General features: G+C 43.2%; 2 protein-coding genes across 5 annotated transcripts in view; one reads left to right on the plus strand and one right to left on the minus strand.

Moving 5' to 3' along the window:
• Nap1l5 (nucleosome assembly protein 1-like 5) lies at positions 1-1,747 on the plus strand (the record flags this gene model as incomplete). Its single annotated transcript, XM_005401453.2, has 1 exon — positions 1-1,747. A coding segment is annotated over one exon (405 nt), but the record flags the coding sequence as incomplete, so codon positions are not given.
• Herc3 (HECT and RLD domain containing E3 ubiquitin protein ligase 3) overlaps positions 1-15,706 on the minus strand; it is a 145,810-nt gene that overhangs the window by 18,242 nt on the left and 111,862 nt on the right. For all 4 annotated transcript variants that reach the window (XM_005401448.1, XM_005401446.2, XM_013502723.1 and 1 more), the window contains 2 exons: positions 14,338-14,404; positions 13,816-13,898 (listed from right to left, as the gene is read on the minus strand). In XM_005401448.1, coding sequence (XP_005401505.1) covers positions 13,816-13,898; positions 14,338-14,404 — 150 coding nt within the window. The remainder of the gene's footprint in view (positions 1-13,815; positions 13,899-14,337; positions 14,405-15,706) is intronic.

Genomic DNA, 15,706 nt, shown 5'->3' on the forward strand with positions numbered 1-15,706 from the left:
CCGGCCGACGCTGCGGCCGCCGAGGAGCCCCGGCCCGCCGCGGGCAGCGTGCCCAGGCCCAAGCACGACTTCCTCGAGCGCCTGCCCAGCTCCGTCCGGGGCCGCGTCCTGGCGCTCAAACAGCTGCAGAAGCGCTGCGACAAGATAGAGGCCAGATTCGACCAGGAGTTCCAGGCCCTGGAGAAAAAGTACAACGACATCTACAAGCCCCTGCTCGCCAAGATCCAGGAGCTCACGGGCGAGATGGAGGGCTGCGCGTGGGCCTCGGAGGGGGCGGACGGGGTCGGGGACAACGAGGACGAGGACGAGGACGGGGATGACGACGAGGACGACAGCGAGGACGGGGACCAGGGGGCCGCCGCGGGAGCCAGCGGGGCCCCGGCGCCCGGCGACCCCAGGAAGTAAGAGGGCGGGTCCGTGGAGACGGCGACAGACCCCTGTCCTGTTCCTTAACATCCGCGGACTCTGCGAGGCTCAGGTTTCGGACCGAAATACAATGTGTATTCCGACATTCCCCAGTTACACTGAAGCAATTAGATCCCCGCCAGCCCATTTCAGAGTTGACTTTCCTCTTGGAACACAAGGAGGACATCAACACGTGTTAGAGGGGTGGATTAAGCTAATTTTCTTTTCATCTGTCGTCTGTGAGGACTCAAACGAAGGCTTAAACCGGGTGTCAGATGTCAAGTAAGGCACGTCACCTTGAAACCCATTCATCACGCAGTCATTACTCCTGGGACACCCGAGCCAGGGCTGAACGCGTTTTCCACGCTTAATTCTTCGATTTCTTCACTTCTGACGTTTCCCAAAGCAGAAAAAGCAAACCTGAGAAAGACGTCATCTTTAAGACTCTGCTTTTCCTTTTTTTTTTTTTTCTTTTCCCCGTACTGGGAATCAAACTCATGACCTCAGGCTTGCCAGGCAGGCACTGTGCCGCTGAGCTAAATCCCCAGCCCCAAGACTCTGCTTTTCCAATCTTGACATCACTATATGCTTCTGAGGAGAAATGGAAGACAGAAAGCTGCGATTTGAGATCGTGACACTATTGCTAATGACACCAGGAAAACTGCCACTTCAAGTTCTGATAACTGTTCTGAACATGTGAGTTTCGAGAAACAACGTGGTCTCAAGAAAGAGGGTGTATACTGTATAATATTGTCCACATATGCATTCATTAATTACTGTCTCATGTTTATGTGTTTTCCTAGTAGTGTCTATTTACAAAGGCATAAAAACTACCCCAAATGTTTAAGTATTAAATCACTCTAGCATTTTAGAAATATTAATTTACTTGAACAGAAATAGAAAGTAGCAAATTCTGTAAAGCATGTGTATTCAGTGTTGCGTAGTTTGATCCTTTTTCTTGTGTAGTCTTTCTGTCATGTAGTTCTAGCCGTGAAAATCATCAGAACTCCTCACTGAAGCTAGGAGGCTTGGAAAAATATATATACTTGAAGAAATAATCCAAGTGTGTGTACCAACCCCCAGCTCAGAAGTAGAAAGGGTTTAAGTTTGCTTGTATTAGCTGTGCCTTCATTATTTTGCTATGTAAATGTGACAAATATAAAATGGTGCATAATCAAATGTTACTTTTGGCATACAGGAAGGATTTTTAAGAAGAACATATTTAATATGAGACTTTTAGCTTCTTTGTGGGTTTTGAATTATGTGTCAGCCAATGTTCTATAAAAAAAAGCATAAAGTTGTTTACTACTGTGGTGTTAATAAAATAGTATTTTCAAAAAAAGACTCAGTATGCTCATCCATAAAAAGGGACAATATGCCCTTCCTCACAATTATTTTGAAGAACAAGTGAGTTATAACACACAAACCCAAAAGAACAGTGTCTAACACCTACTAAGTGCTGAGTAAAAGTTTCAGTTGTTATTATTACAAGAAAGATAAAGACACTGGAAATTTTGCCTTCTTCCTTTCCTGTTTCAAAAGGGGAGAGGTGGCCATCACCATTATGGCCCTAACATTTATAATTCTTTATTAAAGAAGAATGTGCCCTTTAATTCAGAAGTATACGAAATTCAATAAATATCTTGTTTTGGGCATCTCACCTGAAAAAAAAATTTAAAGACAAGCTTTGGTCTCCTCCCAGAAACGATAAAAGACTTTAATGTGACACAAATCCACAAAAAAAGGTTATTTCAACTGTGGGCATTATAAATAAAGCAAAAAACAAAAAATTAGACTCCAGAAAAAAATTTGACATCAGATGACAAGCTTCCATTTCAGTTAAGGGTTAAAGCTGCACAGAAGCAAAATTTGTTTTTGCAGGGAATGGAACATAGCTCTGACTAGTTGCTAATGACAACAGTTGGATAGAAACAACCTTAGGCAATGTTAATCTTTGCTACGGCCTGGCCAACCAAAAGAAAATCAAAGTAACATATAAGTCATGGTTAAGTTAACTATTAATATAAGCCCCCAAATTAATGAAATACAATATTCATTTCTTATCTCTAGAAATGGATGAGACAGTCATATATTATTTTTTAGGTGTGATAAAAAGCAAAGCATTAAAATATAAATAAAAACTACTGAGGCAGGGGCTTTGGGGGCAGGTATATGATTATGTAGAAAAAGTCAAGAGAATCAACTGGAAGAATACTCAATAGAATCAGTATGATGAACTGATTCTCAGATAAACATAAAAAAAAAGTAATTATGTCGAGGCACTTAAAAATGATAAAAAAAATATGGGAAAGGTGCAGTTTAAAATAAGTCAAAGTATTTCTAACAGTCCTAATAAAAAAATATATATAAACCTACGTGAAAAGAAAAAACAGGATTTCACAAAGAAATGTAACATAAGCTTTTGGATTATTATAAGATTAACTATCACAAACATGACAATTCTTCCCAAATTAACTTTTAATTTATCAAAATTCAAATCAAAACCCAAGCTAGCTCTGGATCTAACATAATTACACTAATGTGTTTAACTGTAAGAATTACTAAGAAAACTTTGAGTAATTTAGAAATAATGTAGACTTTTACAGACGCAAAAGAAATTTTAATTGGAGAAAATAGACTGAATATCAATTACTGAACACAGAAAAGCTAACGCTGGAGTGACACAACAACAAATAATAGACATGACAACATAAAAATTAGAAAAGTATAAAGATTTAAACACATTTTACATTTTCAAACACAACTGGGAAAATCTAAAAACAAATATGGATGGGAAAGGGTTAACAGTTCTAATACAGTAGTGCTCATAGAAATCAGGTGAAAATTAGTCCCTTTAGGGAAATACATGATGGATACCAACAGGTTACTTTAAGAAGAGGAAATGCGAGGTGGACAGAGACGTTCCTGTCCTGCAGCACTAGGAGAAACGGCTCTGGCAAGTTCTGGAAACACATACTCAACTGAGTGCCTGCCAGGAGGCTTTCTTTTATTTCCACTGTAGGGTTTTCTAGCTCAGTCAGACCTCCATTCAGTCCTTTAATGATACAGGGATGCTTATGATGTCCTTCAAAAGTCCAGTGATTCTCGTCCTTTCCTAACTGGGCTCATCTCCACTCCGCGTTCGCTGGACTGCTTATCCGACAGTTTCTCAGGCAGCTACAACCTGCATGTTAACGTGTAGCAGGAGTACTCTCCAAGGCCAAACTTTATCCGCAAACCACAAAATAACTGGGAGATCAAAAGGCGGCCTGCATGACCCTCGCAGCCAACTCTGCACGAGTATTAGCAGGCAACTGCAGCATGCGGAGGCCTGCTGTGCACACAGGCTCTGGCCGCGCTCCCTGCCTGGGGTCTGCACTCCACCCACACACGGGCACAAACGCTGGGTGAAATTCATGGAGAATAAAACCAACCACCTTGAAGGGAACAATCCAATAGCATTTCACAGATCCACAATCCTGTGCAGCCACCACCTCCATTTCACTGATGTTAACATATTTTCAAAGCAGACACAGCAGTGAATGAACTGCTGTGCAGAATATCTAAAGTAGCCTATGTGTGAAAGAAATGCAAAAATTGTTTAATGAAATTAAATCTCTTTCTTGTCAAGACAATTCGAAGGACTGAATGACATGGTGACTCTCATAAACAGATGATGAAGCTGGCAAAATTCATTAGCAAAATCAATTTAGCAAAAATATCTATGAACAGATTCCAAGTTATACCTACTTTAATTCAATTTCACCCTTGGGGCTTTACATTAGAAAGAAATTTAAAGGCAAAAAAACTCATAAAAGATATCTGAAACAGTTTCATTAAAATATGGTGAAGGGGAAGAAAAAAAGAAAATGGGGAATAAAAAGAACATGTGAACATGCCAAGTAGCCAAAGAAAATATACCACAGCCACTACTGAGGGTGTCCATTCATGTTCCGTAACAACCTTTTAAACGCTGTGTGAGTATTGTCTTCACCTGTTAAAAATTCAGACATTCAACTTCATAATATGTTTTTAACTATCCCACCCTTGTCTTTAGAAAAGTAAAAGAAAAAAGTCAACTCCTCAGTGGTTCTTCTTCCTGGGGCGAGTAGAAGGGAGGGGATTCTCAAACCCCTGCCCCCAGCTCTCTGCAGGGGAACCGCATTGCTCAAGGAGCACAAGCTCGGACTCAAACCATCTGGCTTGGAATCCTGGGCTGCTGGCTGTGTAACATCAACTGAGTGACCGACACCGCTCTGTGCCTCAGTTTCCTCATGTGAAAAGTGGCAAGCTTGCATGTCAAGTACTTGATAGTGCCTGATACACGACGAGCCCTCAGAGGCGTTACTGACAGTTTAGTGACCTGCTGCTGCTGTACCAGGCCAAGGTCAATAGAATACGGACCCTAACACCCACACTTCTCACAGACTATCACAAGAGGACAAAGAAGGTCTGTCACAGTCCTAACTCCAACAGATCTCCAGGAGCTGCAGTCTTCGAAGTTTTATGCTCAGGTTCTCCCTGTGAATCTAGGCGCCCTTTGGAGCCCTCATCTAACTACGTTTTGCATTTCTCATGGTGTAGTCCTTCACGCTCATGCTCATCCCCGTTACCGCCACGCAAAGAACAGGAAGACAGCCACATTTAAGTTAACTGCATCACGCCGAGTTTGGGGGGAACCAGAACAACCCATGGTTTTCTTTATCAGTGGTCGTAACACCATTACAGAGTACAAGGACATAACCTGAGTACTCATGTAATACAGTATTATCCAGACATGACTAAAGCAAGGTGAGATTTGGCTAGAAAGAGGACAAGAGCAATCAGCTACCTCTATGCTTACTCCTGGATGTCTGTAACTCATCTGTGTAGTTCTTGTCCAATGACAGAAATTGAGGTTAAGACCAAACAGAATGGAGTAACGCATGGACATGGAACTGGTATTCCTCTGGCATTTTCCTCCAAGGCAGCCATGACCACAAACGCCCTACTGTTAACAAACACAGCTTCAGTGCTATCAGTACCTATATGCACAACTGCCAAATTACAAAGCAAACAGGGTTGTTCTGTGAAAATGTTGCTTTCATTTTTTAGTTATTTAAAATAGGATCCCAGGGCCGGGGATATAGCTCAGAGGCACAGTGCCTGCCTGGCAAACACAAGGTCCTGAGTTTGATTCCCGGTACCAAAAAGAAAAAAAAAAAGACCCCAGTGACAAGATTGCTGCACAAAACAGATAAAGGAAAAACTGTACTGATTCATCTTTTATGTCACACAACTTTTCCTAACAGGACTGGAAGGGACTTGAGAATAAGAATTCTGTTTTCTGCAATAAACATGAAATGGGGAAAGCAATCCTTCTTGTCTTTTACTGGTTGTCACTAACCATAGCAGCTATACTAACTAATGTGGCAATAACCATCCCATGCTCTTGGAAGCTGTACAGCAGCATTAAGGCTGAATGTTTGTGGCCACCCCCATTCATATGTGGACACTCTACCTTCCAATGGATGTATTAAGAGTTGAGGTCTTCAAAGGATAATCCAGATTAGATGAAGTCATGAGGGCAGAACCACCACAAATGGGATTAGTTTCCTTATAAGAGTCATGGGAGAGGCGGCTTCCCCACACTGCTCTCCGCCATTCAGGGAGGAAAAGTTGGCAGTCTGTGACCCAGGAGAGGACCCTCACTAGAATCTGACCTATGCGAACCCTGCAATTGTGACCTTTCAGCCTCCAGAACCGTAAGAAATGCATTTCTGTTGTTTCCAAGCCACTGGTCCATGGCGCTCTGGTATAGTAAGCTAAAACAGGAACCGTGCCTGGGTCCCTCACCTGTCACTGAGTGACAGACATGTAAGTGGCATTTGCCAAGTTCACTGTGGACAAGTTCACTGTGTGCTCAATGAGTGACGTGGCCCTGAGAAGCCAGAACCTAAATTTGCACTGACCACAGAAGCTGGTTCATTCTTTAATCTCAAGCACAGGGTAAGGCTTGCCCTTTTGCCTGGCAATATGTAACGTAACTGCTCTATTGTACGAAGACTTGAAAACTTTAAAACTATTCCTTAGAAACCAACAGTAACTAACAATATAGTTTTATAATACAAATACAATCATAATATGGATTCCTTCATGTTGGTTTGGACCCACAGTTCATGGCTTGTAACTTCCATGGCCCTTGTTGTTCCCTAAATGACTGGAACAATAAGGTGAAGTATTTACCTTTTATTCTTGATTTTGCCACAACTTCAGAACAACAAAGGTAAAGCTAGGTTGGGTACTTTAGGCTATGGAAAGCAAAATCTCTGACCTTGTCCTGGCCTCCTCCTACCCATTCTGTTTACTTCCCAAGGCAGGCAACAGAAACTACATCTCTGTGAGTTGTTTGCTTTTCCTTCTATAACCTCACGCTCTCATACTCCTTTGAATTTATGTATTGCCTTTCTTTTACAGAACTGTGCACCATCACAACACCCTTGTAGTAGATGTTTTGTAGAAGCAGCATTGAAATGAGAAAGAGCCAAACACTGAACAGCAAGAGAAAAAGAACCTGTGGGCCTTTTAAACAAGCACATGCCCTCCCCACTGGACTGGAGAGCGCTGATTCTAAGGTGCGTTCAGGGGGTTAGCCATGCCCATGAGCACGTGTACGGCAGCAACAGGCACAAACAGCAGAGAAGGAAAAAAGGAAAGTGAAAAGCAAGTGAGCCACACACCCACTTCTATCATGTGACTCCTTTGCTTACAAACCGACAATAGCTTCTGATGACTTGCTGGATGAAACCTACCTTTTCTAGTTTTCAAAGTCTTTTACAATCTAATCATCTAAATAAGCTAATGTTGATTAGAATGAGGTTTCTCCCCAGCAATGGCCCTGTCCAACCCTGTCCCCCACTCACTGTGCTGTGCCTGAAGACAACTCTGGTTTGCCCATCACATGGAGCACCTATGTTACACCTTCTCTACTTTCTAGCATCCATATTTTGGGAGGCTTCCAAACCTAGCTCTATCCCAGCTCTGTCTTTTCCTATGCATCTGTGCAAAGTGATTTCTCTGAATGCTTTGAGATTTGACCATTCAACTCCCATTCTACTTATGTCTGCACATGAGAACACCTTACTACCCTAAATGAACTGTACTGTATTTCAGTATTCCTGCACAGTTTGTCCTGCAAATGCAGAGTCAATTCAACTGCTAACTCAAAGAAATATCTGTGGAATAGAAAGAAAGACAGTGAGCATGATACAAAGAAAGACAGAGAGGAAAAAACTCAGAAAAAGAGACAAACTGAGCAACAATGACACCCCAAAAAGTGAGTTAAGGGAAATAAGCTCTAAGAAAGATTAAAGTCCCAAAGACTGCCTCTGCTATATACATCATAAAATGTCTTTGCCTGTGAATTATTCTTTTCTCTAGCAATTCCACCGAACCCATAGCACTGCGATGACTCACACCAGAGTATGGGACATTCTGAACAATCCACTCCCTTGGTGTGCTTGCCCTCTAAGGGATTGTTCCACTGAGCACAAAACATGGACAAAACAATTCTCTGGGGAAACAGCTTGTCTGATGTCCTATATATTGTTTTTCCTGAAACTGTTACTTTATTTGGTTTTCTCTACATTTGCGAAAGACCCCCAGAGCTGCTGTCTAGGATAAGCACGTCACTTAACACTTGGCCTGTTGGGCAGGGTGCCAATGGTCTGAAGTGGAGGTGGAGAAGAGGCTGGGAGATGGAAATAAAAGCTACAGCCTGTAGCCTGTGTCCCAAGGGAATGTGCCTCTCCAACCCCAGGGGGCTCCTCAGTAACTGAGCGTACATAAGAAGTATTCGGGGGACAGAGGAATGGTTCAGTCCAATTCAGCCTCTCCCCAAACAAGAAGGGTTTCCATGTCCCTCTGCCTCGAATGCAGCGTCTTCTTACACTTAGGGTCGGATGCCCCATGGACACATGCAAAGTGGCTTCTCTGGGTATCGTAGGACCCTGTTGCTATTGCCTGCTTCAGCAGCAACTGCACCTAATGTGGGAGCTACAGGAAAAACAATTCCATCTGTCTGTGTGGAAAATGACCACAGAATGCTGGGCCTCAGCACTCAGGGCAAAGGTTAGTCAAGTCAGGTTTCAGTTCTTCCTTGCTGCTTATTAGCGGCAAGAAGTACCTCCAGGTAGAGTAAGCACAGCAAGAGAGTCACCTTTTTCATTGCTAAGGTCCCCATGTCCCCATCTTCCAATGGCAGTAACGTCCTTCAAAACAAGGAAGCAACCTTCTTGGGGGAAGGGTGCCAAGTGTGAAAACAGAACAGCCCCAGGGAAAAGAAACACCTGCAAGAGCTGGTTATTGCAAGAGGCAACCAAGCACAAAGCAGCAGACCCTAGTAACTGGCTCTGCCAGCCTAACACAACCTCACAGGCCCCGCTGTTCACGAGGATAGTTCACCAAACAGGCTGGGAACCAGGGAAGCAAAAGAGTTTAGCCTTCTAGGAGGTCAGGGACATAAACCATCAATATGTGGGAGGGAAAACCCAAGCACAGAGCAGCTCTTCCTGAGGTAACTTGTGTTCTCCTGATCCCTTCTCAAAGGTGTGGGCAGTGGTATGTTAGCAAGGAGTTTGGACTCTCTTGGCTTCATTGGATCTAATGCCGAGGACGGGATCCAGGGCATACTCTGGATACCCAGTCTTTCACCAGATCCTGCATGGAGGATTCATTTTCTTTGGAAAGGAAGTTTTCCTACCAACATTACCACTGCACTGCTCTTGGAGAGGCAGAAATGTATATGCTTTCCTGGACAGAGCACCACTCTCTATGAAGACTGGGGCCTGGACATGTAGCTCTATTCCTATAAGCCATCTTCCTAGCCATGCAAAGGCACAATTTCTTTGCCCTGGCAAAGAGGAGGTGTAGGGCTGGGAGGGCTGGCAAGCCATCTGCACACCTGAGGGGCAGAGGGTTTTCCCTGGGTGTCAGGAGACAGTCAGGATTTGGACGAAGGTAAAGAGGTAGAGCAGCCTCCTTCCTTTAGTCCTGACCAAGGTGGAGACAAAGTCCATTAAAACAACACTTGCTTCCAACCCGACTTCCTTCGCAGTGGAAGGTCCCATTTTTTCTCTAGGTGTTTCTCATGCTCTCCATTCCTTTCTTGGAAATGATCATCATGCCAATCTTCTACGAAGATTGCTTCTACGAAGCAGACCATGGTGCCTCCCTCTGCTCTGCAGAGACTTGTAGGGTGACCTCTTTCTAGACCTGTATCTTTTCCCAGCAGAGCTCCCCCGCTCGCACCCACACTGCAGGACTCAGCCTTGATGCCATGGAGACAGTCCTTAAGGGAAGAGGTGGAGACACAGCAACACTGCTGGTGACCATGGGACTCTCTGTAACTACAATGGCTATGAGCACTGTCTTAATCGTGTCACTGTGATCCCCTGCTCTGGCTCCAAACACCACTTTGGAAATGGCGCTGCTGGAAATTGCTCTCTTCCATTTCATGATCTCTTCAAATTTGGCTTCACTCCCTGTAGAGGATGGAGGACTGAACCGCAGCTGACATGGCAGGGACAGACCTTCATGTCAGTAGCTGGTGGAGGCCCCACTGTAGCATTTGGGGCAGGGAAGAAGGCTGGATTGAGGTGAAGGGCCGGCGGGATGGCCCAGGTGGGGACGTATGGTCAGATGAGGAGGTAATGGGGGGAGGGGGTGAGATGCTGGTGATGGATGCCAGGAGAAGGAGATAGCTAAGGAAGAGATGGCTCAGTGCCACTGCTTGTCATTGAGGGCCATGAGACTGTCACTGGCACATCATCATACAGGTCAGTCTGAATGTTACTGAATTTAGGGTCCAGGGTAGTCTCCTGCTCTAAGTCCATTCTTTTCTCATCATTCCAAGTCCTTATGTGCATCCATTGGAAGCAGCCAGTGCAGAGAACCAGCTTGCTCAGATAGAATGGTGCTGCCTGAACTCTGCAGGTCCATTCCTTCTGCCACAGCTCAGAAAAAGAATGAGCCCAGAGAATGCACAAAGTAGGACACACACACACACACACCCCCTACCTCAGCACCAGCTGTGACCTTTCTTCCCAGACCCTTCTGGCCCTATTACTGGGGATACCGTGGTGGTAGCAAGTTCAAGAGGCACTAAGTCCACGAACCACTCTCTTCCAAGTGTTTTATTAGATCACACAAGTTGAGCATCCCTACTCTGGAAACCTGAAATCCAAATGCTCCAAAATCTGAAACTTTTTAAGTACCACATTATGCTCTAAATACTTCAAAATCTGAAAACTTAGAAATCTAAAATACTTTTGGTGCCCAGAATTTCAGGTAAGACACAGTCAATGTGTACTAGGCTCCTAGATGTTTCTAAAACTGTTAAAAGACAGAAGAAGTCTATTGATTTTTATATCATTTCTGTTTTCAAAAGAGAAGAGGAAAGAAAAGAAACCAAAGCAAATCACTTGGCAGAGGTGAATTTCATAGATCTCTGACTGCCTCTTTGCATTAATTTAAAGTAAAAAGCCAACTAAAGCCCAGAATGAGTTAGAAACTGAACAGTAATTCCCCGGCACGGTAACAAACTTCCTCTAAAGCATAACTGAGACCCTGTACTGCGCTGCCTAGCTGTCCAGCCTCCCACACTCCCACCAGGAGTGGCCTTCTGCTCACCTGCCCCTGAAGCTGCTCTTCCTTTAGGCCAAGAAGAGTCACTCTAGCCTATTGTTGATGATGCTCAAGTCCTTATCTCAAGGGTCGGCATTTTATTTTAATTATACACTTCCTCCAAGGATGCATATTTTCCTTTTTCTTGTTTTTTTTCTTTGTTACACCATTTCTTTCTTTGTGGTTCCTCTAAGTGACCTCAAATTCACTGGTGATTGAGGTTGCCACGAGTAATGAAACAAAACACTCTTATATAAGACTCCTTTCTTGAGGCACATGTAAACTCTCTGCTTCAAATATAATATCCTAGGAATCACATGTATGTCAAAAGCAAGCACATATATTTCTTTTTTGTTGTTGTTTTTTTTCTCCGGTACCGGGAACCGAACTCACGACCTTGCGCTTGCCAGGCAGGCGCTTTTGTCGCTGAGCTAAATCCCCAGCCCCAAGCACATATATTTCAAATGGAACTTTTCCCTCTCAAACTTATTTTATATTCTTTCCCAGTACTCAACTGTCCAAATTACAAACGTCAGCATTATTATCACATTTGCCTTGCTTGTAGCATTCATATCATCAAACACTTGCTCCTACTGACTACATAACCAACTTTGTTTTCCACCACCATCATTCTGGTTCTTACTATTCTTTACTTGAGCTACTCCACCAACCTCCAAATAGGTCCTGGTCTATTTCTACAAGGCCACCAAAGTTAATCCTTATGGGCTAAGATCAAACACACCTCAGTCCAAGTCCATCCCAGGCCTTGATAACCTCTACTCTGACACTATGCCACCACCCAAATCCATGCCCTCATTCCCACCCCACAAGCGCTAACAACCTCCGACACCTGTCCACCTTCAAACTGACACTACCCCTGTGCCTGAAATGTCCCCCTACTCCTGCATTCTTCAGTGTCTACTGAAAACTTTCCCGCCTCTCACTTGCAGTACAAGGCATTCGACCTGTAATTCCAGACATATACACCATAATCTATGGCAATCACTTATATACACTGACAGTTCTCAACCCATCCTGAGCTCCTCAGGGTCAGAAGTTATTACCCCTACACGCGGCAGCATGCCTGGCACACAGCAGGCACTCAACGTTTGTGAAGTAAATTAATGCATATGCAAATTACCATAGTGTAATGCAAAAGTACACAGCACCAAGCACCTTCCTCCTCTACACAGAAAGCTCATATTATGCCTCATCTTGAAGTTAGACACACCTGAATTTTTATGAGGCAGTGAACAAATTAATCCAAAACCTGTATTACAAATTCTTCAGCAACAAAACAGAAGCAAGCATCTTGTGATATTATCTCTCTCTCAAGCACACGCACACACAAACACACATGTGGGGGTTTTATCCACAGATTCTGACTATCACTCCCTCCTCAGGGCAAGTCACAAAAACTCCTCTCCACTGCCCTTCCCTGACTCCCCTTATCTGACAGTGGATGACAGCCCCCATTTCGGGGAGGAAGGAATGCTGCACAGAGATCAAGACAAAAATGAACAGATGAGCCTTGCTGGGTTTCTCCAACTTGCAGTGGCATCTACCTCCATAAAACCCCAAGGACACAGTTCAGGGAGCTTTCAGGTACTGGACATGTGGAAACACAGGTACACCCCTATTCCAGGTAGTAGGTCTGAACCAACTGAATTAGAAGACACCTAGCAGGTATCTGATAAAATTAGTTGCCCGCTCACTGGTGGTGAGAAATTCTCACTTTTAGGGTCACAAAATTAACTGTGTGTGTTAGTTACTTTTCTCTCGTTGCTGAGACAAAACACCTGATACCCAAAATTAAGGAAGGAAAGGTTTATTTAGCTCACAGTTTGTGGAGGTTTCAGTCTGTATTTGGCTGGCTCCAAGGCAGAGTGGCACATGGCACAGGGCAACTGTTCATGGTAGTGGAAGACAGCAAAGGCAACAAGAGCAAAAGGGAGGAGCAGTGGCAAGCAGCCTCTTTCCCTCCCTTACATTGTATACAAGCTACCTGCCCAGGGCGGGTGTAGAACTCACACCCATAATCCCAACACTGGACCATGAATCAATCATAAACTCTAGAAGCCCGCCCCATGACTGCATGAGGCTTTGGAGGGACACCCAGACACAAACCATAACACCGAGGTTGTAAAAGTAGAGTAGGAGAAACAGAATCTGAGTCTGAGTTGGTTTTTCCTTCTACATGTACATACTTTTATAACAATTTGGGGAGAGGGGTATTTTTTTGAGACAAGGTCTCACTATGTAGTGTAGGCTGGCCTTGAACTATATAGCCCAGACTGGCCTCGAACTTACAGTAATCTTCCAGCCTCAGCCTCCCGAGCACTGGGATTACAGGCTTGCACCCATAATGCACTCACTACATCTGGCAACATTCACTTATTTAACACCTATTTTTTGTAGCATTTTTCTGCCAGGTACTCTCCTAGATAGTAGAAACCTGTGCTACATGCTAGGAGCTCACTCATTCCAATAGTTTCCTGCAGACCACCTCCCTCTAAACTAGGAACAGTTTATGTGACTTGCCCAGAGTCAAAGCCAGTAAGATGTACAGCTAAACAGGTCTGATGCTTGCTCTACCACTAAGAATTCACTATAATCTGCAAATTCTTGCTCTATCACCCTTCCCTCTTCTACAGAGGGATCAAATGTCATTTCTACCCTAGGCTTAAAAGTTAAAACCGAAGAAAACTACAGCAGCCCCAAGTGCCACAGTCTATAGTCACAACTGACCTGTTATCTTTGCACACAATCACCTTGTCTCCACCAGGTATCAGCTTCTTCTGCTCAATTACCCCATAGCTTTCTCGGCAGATCTACATTTAAGGAAGAAAAAAACAAGTCTCAATTTTGTTTATATTTACCTTTCTAGAACTCAAATGACAGGTTTTAGGAACAAATGTACTTAGAAAATTTGGAAAGAACAAAAGTCAGAGTCAGAAAACATCAGCACCTTAAAAGACAGTTATTAAGTGCCAATGTATGTAATCAAGAAGAAAAGGACATAAATTCTAGAAAAATACAGAAATACTCTGTACATGTTAAAAGTAAAGAAGATTAATGCTTAGGCAATTTTCCTAATTGTACAATCATTCATTCATTCAACACATTTACTGAATTCCTATAACACTCAAGATACTACAAGTCAAATAATTCACAGAAATCCCTTTGTTGCTTGACTTAGTGAAGAACTAATGTTAATTACGACTTACAGGAATATGAAACAGCCACAAAAATCAGTATGCAGACTCTTACCGTGAAGTTGAGGCAGAAAGTCTCCTCAACATCTTCGCCAGGATAATCTAAAAGCTCTTGGAGACTCCTAATCATAAAATGACACACAAGGAGAAGGAACAAATCAAACATTGCAGTAGTGTTTCCATCTCAGTTACATGTCCAGATCATTTTCAAGGAAAAACTAAAAAGTAAAAGTCTAGAACAAAGGTAAATTGAGACTGACAGGAAGCCATGCACCTAGTCCTTAAAGAGAATTATGGCAGTACACTTATACTGTTTCTTTTTCCTCCTGGCAAATCATAATGGATATATGGGGAAATTCAGACAAATCTACTATCTGACATAATTTTGTTCTTTTAAGCCTGGTACTGTATTATATAGAAATATACAAGAGCATACGGTACTGCACACAGGCTTCACTCAGACTACTAGGATAATCTTAACCACCATTAAAAAAAAAGGCACAAAGTTACTTTACCCACTTAGGAATCTTAATTGTGGGTTTGAGCCATAATCCCAAAAGACAGAACCCTGAACATCATAATCACGAATGTTAAAATCCTGAACGATCAAAATCTCTAATGGCTCAAATTCCAAAAGCTGTAATTGTGGAATAAATAATTTTAAAACTTCTTTAAGGCAGGGATATAGTTCAGTAGAAAAAGCACAGGGCTCTGGCTTCAATCCCTAGCACTGAAAAGAAAAAAGTCTTTAAAAGATATTTACACTGTTAAAAAGGGATTTGAGAAGCATAAAAATATAACAACACTTCACAGACCACTTTATACAATAAAGTAGGCAAATAATATACATATTTTTCCACTTATAAACACTCAGGTATGCAAACAACAGTTGTACAAGCATAATGAAAGCAGAAAAACCATATTCACTAAAAAATAGGTCACAAAGTGAAATATACAAATACCAATATGGCTGGCAATGGTGAGCATCCAGCTTTATAACTGTGGCTATCTGAAATATGATGGCAGACGGCCTGAGTCTTCCAAGGAGCTGGATGAAAACCTGACGGTGGGACACACCTCCAACCCCAGCTCCACGGAAGGCCTGTAGCGGGAGGGTCACAAGTGTGAGGCCAGCCGGCCCAATTTACTGAGACCCTGTCTCAAAACAAAGCTTTAGAAGAGGACGGAGGTACAGCTCAGTGGTAGAATGCTTGCTTAGCATGCCCAGCACCCTGGATTCCATCTCCAGGATCACAAAAACAAAAGCAAAAGAAAAAAATTCCCACAGTGGATCACCATCCCATAAGCGGTTATTCAAAGAAATTTTGTCAGGGGCTGGGGATTTAGCTCAGCGGCAAAAGCGCCTGCCTGGCAAGTGCAAGGTCGTGAGTTCAGTTCCCGGTACCGGAGAAAAACCAAAAAAA

The sequence above is a fragment of the Chinchilla lanigera genome, unplaced genomic scaffold (assembly GCF_000276665.1).
Source record: "Chinchilla lanigera isolate Chin_1 unplaced genomic scaffold, ChiLan1.0 scaffold00073, whole genome shotgun sequence".
Classification (NCBI taxonomy): Eukaryota; Metazoa; Chordata; class Mammalia; order Rodentia; family Chinchillidae; genus Chinchilla; species Chinchilla lanigera.